The 8,852-nt window shown below is 37.7% G+C and overlaps 1 protein-coding gene across 2 annotated transcripts; it reads left to right on the top strand.

The window, feature by feature from the left end:
* Window positions 1–839: 839 nt before the first annotated feature.
* Window positions 840–8,407, top strand: trim101 (tripartite motif containing 101). 2 transcript variants are annotated; one of them, XM_065286110.2, is made up of 9 exons: window positions 840–1,235; window positions 4,788–4,942; window positions 5,131–5,305; window positions 5,399–5,494; window positions 5,592–5,825; window positions 5,922–5,944; window positions 7,497–7,621; window positions 7,700–8,076; window positions 8,311–8,407. In XM_065286110.2, the coding sequence occupies exons 1-9, from the start codon at window positions 1,074–1,076 to the stop codon at window positions 8,395–8,397; spliced, it is 1,434 nt and encodes a 477-aa protein (XP_065142182.1). In that variant the 5' UTR covers window positions 840–1,073; the 3' UTR covers window positions 8,398–8,407. The 2 variants fall into 2 exon arrangements, with proteins under 2 accessions (XP_065142182.1, XP_065142181.1); XM_065286109.2 differs by having other exon boundaries at window positions 842–1,235; window positions 4,773–4,942.
* Window positions 8,408–8,852: the final 445 nt, after the last annotated feature.

Raw genomic sequence — 8,852 nt, forward strand, 5'->3', positions numbered from 1 at the left:
TGAATTAATATTTTCAAGTTGAACCAACAAACAATATTTACAGTGCAGTAAACATTATATTTCTGGCCATATACAAAAAAATTGTATATGTAAACTTGCTTAATGATACTATATACAATAATTCTCAAATCAATTTGAAAATAATTAATATTTCTAATATAGTTAAAAAAACTGAAAATTATAAAACAACATGTTTTACATTCTTTAAAGGAAAAGAAAACATGACTCTGACTCACCTGCTATCAGCATTGACCTAAAACTCATGCATAACTTTTTGAAGTATCACAATAATTCAGTTATTGCAAACAATTGCGATATGTGTATTGCGACATGCACATTTACAATATTCATATGATATCTTACAGCCATAATCCAATAAGAAGTAAATGTAAAATAAATAAAAGTTTTTATACTTCATACCCCACATGCATGAATTCATTCTTTCTGTAGGAATATTTAAGCACATTTCCTAAACATGTATTTTTAGCCGCCCTCGATTCTCAGAAAGAATGCTTCCTAGCCGTCACTCGAGTGGTACCCTTTCAAAACGTACACTTTGTACCTAAAGAGTTCATATTAGTACCTCAAAGCTACCAAATGTACACACATTTAAATGGTACATATTAATGTGTACTGCCCTAATGAAAGCTTGGGACCATGTTTTCATCATATTTTTCTGACAGTGGTTGTACTGATAGTGTAGACATGAATTATTCCAGTAACAGGATACAGTGCATCATCTCTGTTTCCCAGCATTCCACTGACTGCCAGATATGGGCACAGCTGATAAATAAGGGGGTAGCCAACAAGAAACCAGACACCTTCCCCTTCTAGCACACACGCACATTTCAAGCCACAAACTAACACAGCTTCCAAAGCCCCATTGCCCCCTGATCAAGCACAGGGGGGCAGATCAACTGCCCTGTGCCCTGAAAAGGGGTAGACAAAGAGACCAGCAAAAAGATATGAAGACCCAGCAGATGTTTAGAGCTGGTCAACAATCTCTACTATCTTTAGATCTACTGATCTTCTCAGTGTTGAAGTAAGCGTGGGGTCATTGAGGGCACACAGCCATGTCTATACCACAGGACATATGCTCTTCCGACAAAGACTCATTGGAGACTCTGGAGAAACAGCTTATTTGCCCCATCTGTTTGGAGGTCTTCACCAAACCAGTCGTCATTCTGCCCTGTCTGCACAATCTGTGCCGCAAGTGTGCCAATGAGCTGTACCAGGTGTGTATATGACGATAGTTTCTTCTTGGGTGTTATATTTGGGTTTTAAATGAACAGTACGTGATGTTTATAAAGACTGTTGACGTCAAAGCAAGTTTAAACACAGATGGTTTGTACGTACATGAGGTGTCAAGTTTTCAACTAATATCTAAATGGTGTTGAGACCTCTTGATAGATAAAGAGATAATTCACCCATTTACTTACCCCATGTTGTTTGAATACTCAATGTCTTTGATTGTTCATTTGAACCCAAAAAGTGTTTTCTGGTTACTATGGGAGTAGATGGTGACTTTTGTACCACTTCTGTAGTAACCAAAAAAACATACACGCTTCAAAAAGACCCAAAAGTGTTGAATAAATAACTCCACTTGTGTTATATATTTGTAGTGGCCTGAAGACGTTCATCTACTTTCTTGTTGTGGATATCATTGTTGTTACACCTTAAAGATCATAAACAGTTCAGACACATAATGTGTACTGAAAGAGAGACAAAGTTTGTTTGTTATTTATTTGTTTTAAACATTTGGGTCCTTTTGAAGCTTGCAGAGGCAGTTACCATCCACACCTATACAGAAAACCCAAAAAATCTGCATTTGAGGTGTGAATAACAAAACAAGAAACTGGGGTTTCAAACAATAAATAATGAAGAAAAAATTTGGGTGAACTGTCCCTTTAAGAGCATCACATATTTTCCAGCCCACATTTAAACATCGCAAACTTTATGAGCCCAGACTTTTCACTACATACAAGTATTAAAATACTTGGACTGACGAATTTTGTGGAAGCCAAACAGGTGTGGGGATTGTTAATACACAGTCAATACACAGCTTGAATTAAAAATGATAAAAATAGATGACCTACATTCAATCCATGTGTGCTGATAGTGCTGCCTTATCATTGCAACATAAAATAAGCATACAGGTATAAAGAGATATGAACAGTTATAGTCAATAGAGTTGTGTAAGGGGTTTGAATTATCTTCACCTGAACATCTGCAACAGTCCTCATAGACAAAGGTTAAAAGCCATATGTCAAATGTCTGATATACTTTATCAGGGTCAACAAATTTATGGTTCTAGACCCCAGTTTGTTCAACTTAAAAAAGTAAGTTACTTGGTTGCCTTAAAATTTTGAATTAATTCAACTTAAAAATATTAGTTGAAAACATTTTTTACATGTTTGAGTGACTTTTATTTTAAAGTTGAATTAACAAAATTTTTTAAGGCAACCGCGTAACTTACTTTTTTAAGTTGAACGAACTGGGGTCTACCATCAATTTGTTGACCCTGCTAAAGTATATCAGCCATTTGACATATGGCTTTTAACCTTTGTCTATGAGGGCTGTTGCGGTAACAATGTTCAAGTGCAGATAAGTTGTTTTATACAGTGAAGTTGAAATAACTTAGAAAATTACTTAAATTGGTAAGACTTAAACAAATTCTACACTGTAAAAATACTCTGCTGCCTTAAATTTTTTTGTTGAATCAACTCGGATTTCCAAGTCATTTCAACTTACTCTTATTTATCTTGACTAGAGATGAGTTGTTATAACTACAGGTGAGTTGTTATAACTCATAAAATTAAGTTGACTTTTCTCAACTCTATTTTATAAGTTGTGACAACTCATCTCTGTTGTGACATGACTTGTAAATCTGAGTTTATTTAACAAAAACTTATAAGGCAGCAAAGTATTTTTTACAGTGTAAAAAGTTACTTTGTTGTTAAATTGATAAGATGATCCAATGGACCTTTAAAGGTTTCATTGAAAAAGTAACACAAGATGATGCTAACAGATCTCTGCTACACAGTACACATTGTAAAAAGTGAAAGTTGGATCTACTTAAACAAATTAGGTTTTGTCAACTTACATTTTCTCAATTTAAGTGAAATATTTAAGGTTAAAACACTTTATTACTTCAATTGGAAACACCTAAAATTGAAAGCTTTTTCATGTAAAATTTTTCATTTAAAGGGAACATATCATGAAAATCTCACTTTTTCCATGCCATGTTAAAATGCCATAATTGGGTCCCTAGTGCTTCTATCAACTTAGAAAATGTAAAAAAAGATCAACCCGGTAAACCATTGTCTGCAAGCATGTGAAAAAATAGGTCATTGAAATTTGGCTCCCCTGTGATGTCAGAAGGGGATAATTCCGGCCCCTTAATCTGCACTACCTAACCATGGCACTGCAATTTAGTGCAGAGATCAGCTCATTTGCATTTAAAAGGACACACCCAAAAACGCACATTTTTGCTCACACCTATAAAGTGGAAATTTTAACATGTTATTATAAATGATCTATACGGTATTTTGAGCTAAAACTTCACATACGTACTCTGGGGACACCAAAGATTTATTAGACATCTTAAAAAAGTCTTGTGAAATGTCTCCTTTATAGTGAGACAATTTATGTAGACAAAATAAAAAAATTTCAACCCAGCATTGGGTCAAAAAGGGACAGCCTAGAGACCCTTTGGGTTGTACTTTAACCTATGCTGGGTTGTTTTAACCCATTATTGGATCAAATATAAGGCCCTGTTTACACGAGAATGCTCAAGGGTGAAAACGTAAAAATATTTAATCGGACGTGCCTTACAATTACACGCCGACAGCAAAAAGTGAAACCACCCTCCAGCGTGGAAATCTTAAAAACGCTGTACCGTCGGGTTTCCGTCTAAAGGGTAAAAACGCAAAAGTCTGCTCACGGTGGCTCTCGTCGCGTACGTGTTTACGTCACAGGCATGCGTCAGTTCAGAAAAAATAACAACAAACATGTCGGATTATCTCCATAGGTCGGACCTTCAAGTTGCCATAGCAGCTCTGATAAATATATAAGAGTTTTTCCAGCAGTTGTACGAAACGTCCCTTTTTGACCCAAAGATGGGTCAAAAATAACTAAGCATTTTTTAGGACGTATACATGATTATTCAGTAAATAAACAGTTCTCTTAAACCATGTAAAGTACTGTTTTCGCTGAGCCATTGATGCCGCTGTGTTTCTCAATTGCCTCATAAGTCTCAGCAGCTGAGAGCTATTAAAGTGTAGGACTATTTTAGGACACCCGTTGAAATCAGCCTCGACCCGTACCTTGTCTTTCCCTTGGGAAGTGTCGAGTGAACCAAGTGCAGGTTAAAAGCCCCCCTGTGAAATGTAACCGCACTGCTAAGAACAAGGTACGCTTGTTTACAGAAGGACTTGAGGGTAAACAAATTACCAAACAGGCACACCAAAAGAAAAAAACACAAAGAGGTATGCAACATATCCACGCTTAGTAATAAAAACAAATTCAGCAAGCTGGTGATGATTGACCAGATTGGATAAATCATGCAGAAGACGTTCTTCACGTGTGTTCACCTTGCAAACAAATATTACATAAAAGATAAGTGGAAAAACAGAAAGATGCTTTTACTTATTCTTGTGGTCGAATATGTAAAGCATTGCATTATAAGCAGCACAAGGTTATGGTTTTTTCCCCAAAGAACACACATGCTGATAAAATAAATGTATGAACAGCATGCTAAGTAAGACGTGAAGCCATCTCTATTCCAGGTTGGCGTTGGAGGACACTTTCGCTGCCCTTCCTGTCGACAGGAGATTGTCCTGGACCGTCACGGAGTTTATGGACTTCAACGCAATTTACTTGTGGAGAACATCATTGATGTTTACAAGCAGGAGTGTGCAAGGGCAGACCAGGAAAGTGTTAGGTAACTTGTCAACAAGAATTTTACATAGGTTTGAATCAGGGGGCACACTTATACATGTAAAGTGCATACATGTAAAGGCTTATAAACTTATTGATATCCAAATAAGATTATTGGTGCATTGTGTGATGACATGATTTTTTACCTCGCTTTTAAAAAAAGTGTCTTGTTGTTAATCAAAATGTCTGCAGCTCTAGGCCTCCACCAAAACCTCCGGCTCAGCTGACCTGTGATGAACACGATGATGAGAAGCTTAATATTTACTGCATGGAGTGTCTGGTGCCCACCTGTTCTCTCTGCAAGGTGTTTGGTGCTCACAAGAACTGCAGAGTAGTTCCTTTATCTGATGTCTATGAGCAACAGAAGGTAAAATCCTGACCATAGTTCATTAAGTCAACTTCATTTTCATATCATACTGCCAGAGATATCTTTATTTTAACCTATTTTAAATGTTTGTAGACTGAGCTCTGTGATGAAGTTGCCTCATTGGTTTCCTCCAATGATAACACGCAAGCTTTTATTAACGAATTAGAAGCAATCTGCAGGAATATAGAGGTTTGTGTGAATATTAATAAAATTCTCGTACATACGGACTTAATGTGTGATATGTCAATCGGATTGTAAAGTAATATTGCATATGTTCCTCTGGAAGGAGAATAGCAGGATCCAGAAACAGATTCTTTGTGAGAAGTTTGATGGCATGACTGCCATTCTGGAGGAGCGATGCAAAATCATGACTCAACAAATTACATGTGAGGAGGAGGAAAAGACTGGCTGGACCCAATCTTTAGTGCAGACCTACAGTGGGCATGTAGAGACAAACTCAAAATTGATGCAGGCAGCTCGTATCGCTATTGAAGACTTAGAGATGGCTGATTTTGTGATGGTATAACAACAACCACTGTTTTGGGCTTTTCATAAAATTTGAATCTTTGAATGTTTTTTATGCCAGTATTTGATGTTATTTCTTTTTACTTTATAGACTTCAAAAGATCTTATTGAGAAGTAAGTGGCTCATCTTTAAAAAGATGACAATGTTTATTTAAAAATTATTTTTAAGCTGTTCCCAAAAATATTACCCATATTAAAGGTGGTGTGTGTAAATTCTAACGGCATCTAGTGGCGAGCTTGTGAATGGCAACCAACAGCTCACCCCTCAATTTCAAAACGCATATAGTAGCCACCACAGGACAAACTTGTAATCGTCTGAGATAAGGTAGGGACGAAACTTTCAGTAGAACAGTTTGTATGTTTATGGTATTTTAGTGTATAATAACTATACAAGAATAGACCTGTTAATGAAAAAAATACAACCTACCTACACAGCAACACAACCCCTGCTGTGCTCCTACAAGTCTTGTCTCGAAATGCTTTCTAAGAAAAGACGTTCCCAGCAACACCTTGTTATTCATGGCAAAACTTTATGCAACTCCTGCAACGCTCGCTCCAACTAGGCTATGAGAAGCATCAACAAAGGTCGCACACTGTCGCAGTGATGGTGACGTGATGGGTCAAATGTCATATGTTGCGCGTGTAATGGTAATTTAGACATACAAATATTGGACATATTTTCATCCGCACTACTACCCGCCCACGCAAAGTTAATTATCTGCCCGCCCGTGAATTTTAGGAATGTAACAATCCACCCGTTTTAGACACTTTTATGCGGGTATCCGCTGGTACCTGACCCGTTCCAGGGTGGTGCGAGTCACATTTACGCAACACACACAAAACATTAGCCCACTATCTCTGGATAACTATTATTTTTTTCTTATGATTTACTACATGTTCGTGTCATTTACATCAGTGGTTCTTAACGTTATTCCTGAAGGCCCACTGCCCTGCACATTTTGTATGTCTCTTTTGTCTGACAGACTCAGTTCAGTTCATTGAGATCTCTTCTAATGAGCTGATGATTTGATTCAGGTGTGTTAAATAAGGGAGACATACAAAATGTGCAGGGCAGTGGGCCTCCAGGAATAACGTTAAGAACCACTGATTTACATGATATGCCCTTACGTGCCAATTGCCAACAAAACAGATATTGGGACCGCCCCATTTCAATGAAATCCAGCAATAAACAAAAACGCTTGCACAACTCAGCTGCTATACCCCAGAGAAACAAACTGCATAGTATAATGCTAGGTTTTTTGGGAAGCTAAAAAAAATTACACAAAGATGTTGATTTATTGTTGACTCTTGTTTGTGTTTGCGTGAGCTATTCCGGGAGAAGTGCCCATATAAGGACTTCCACTGTCCTTCCAGCACTCCTTACATAACAGAACCAGTAGTGTAAAAAAAATTTCGAAACTTGTACGAACCCAGACAAAGTTAATTCAGGACAGAAATATTCCTTCATACGTCCAAATGTTGTTTCCTTTGCCAATGTTTAGCATGAAAATCCAACTATTTAAATGTGTTAATAATTCAGAATGCATGAAAAACCATTAGACCCCCCCCCCCAAGTTCAACCCAAAAATCCAAATTGATAAATTCAGTTTATTTCTGTCACATGTAGCAATGTTATGACTTTCATCTAACAATCATATTCTCCAAGGGTTTCTAAAGCGACTACTTGCTTCACTTTGGAGACTCTTGAACCTGGATATGAGAAGATGGATCACTACAACGTGGATTTCAGTACAGAGGAACAAGCGCTCTATCAACTGGATTTCATAAAGGGTAAGTATCAGACACCCAACAGATATGTAGATGTTTTTTTTCTGAGCCAGAACCCTTTTAATGCTGATAACATTACAGTTGAAGAAGAGGTGGAGGACACATCTGATGAGCCAATGTCAGAACTAGAGCCAGAACCTGTGTATGAACTTGAACCAATGCCAACCCCAGAACCTGCGTATGAATTTGAACAAATGCCAACCCCAGAACCTGTGTATGAACCTGAACCAATGCCAACCCCAGAACCTGTGAATGAACCTGAACCAATGCCAACCCCAGAACCTGTGTATGAACCTGAACCAATGTCAATTCCTGAACCAGACCAGGATCTAAAATCAGACTCTGAGTCGAGAAGCTACATGTCAGAGACTATCGAGAATTCATGGGGGCAAGCAAATGCCTGTGCAGATGTGAAAAAGGAGCCTGCGTGCGAGAGAACTGGGTTTAGCATCCAGCAGGTACATTTATTTCCTTTAAATATGTGTATCTAAACCAATGCAGTGATTTATTTGTTACTTTGAAGAGCCAGGCAGGGTTAGCATTTGAGGAGCATGATGCTGGTCACAATGGCCTTTCTGTTTTTTTTGGTTGTTTCAGCAACCAGAGCTGCATCATAACCTGTGGTTTTGTGGTTCTACCTATTAAAATATCAGTGTTTGCATCTCTCCATCTTCATTTCCATCTTTCCTCAGGCTGTCACCCTCACCCTTTACTTCCTGGGTTTTCTGTTCATCCTACAGCGAATGTGGGAAAGCATTCAATGCCTAATTTGTATATAGTGGGGTCAAAGAGGCACAGTGACCAGGTAATAATGCTGAACCGGTGTTTTACCATCTTGCATTTTGTGATCCTGTATTGATTCTTCCTTTCATCAAAATATTCTCAGTTTTGTTATTTGGGAGTAACATATGGTCACTGTTGCAGTGTTTTGAATTTGTATAAGAGCTTGGATGCATCTAAGTGTGTCTGACATGTTTTCTTGTAAACAAGCATTTTTTTATCAGATTTCTGAATGGCCTGAGGCCTGGATTAAGCTGATTTGAAGCGAATGTATTTGATGAAAATCATTATAAATGTTATAAAATCTTTATGGTCCCTCTGTGGTAAATCTACCAAATCCTTACAGACAAACCTGTGAAACTCCACTCTTGAAGGACTGAGCCGGCGAGCCAATGGGTTTCCTCCTGCTGGTTTAATGCAAGACTGCTCAAAAGCAGGAATGATGTCTTGCTAT

The sequence above is a fragment of the Paramisgurnus dabryanus genome, chromosome 21, assembly GCF_030506205.2.
Source record: "Paramisgurnus dabryanus chromosome 21, PD_genome_1.1, whole genome shotgun sequence".
Lineage (NCBI taxonomy): Eukaryota > Metazoa > Chordata > Actinopteri > Cypriniformes > Cobitidae > Paramisgurnus > Paramisgurnus dabryanus.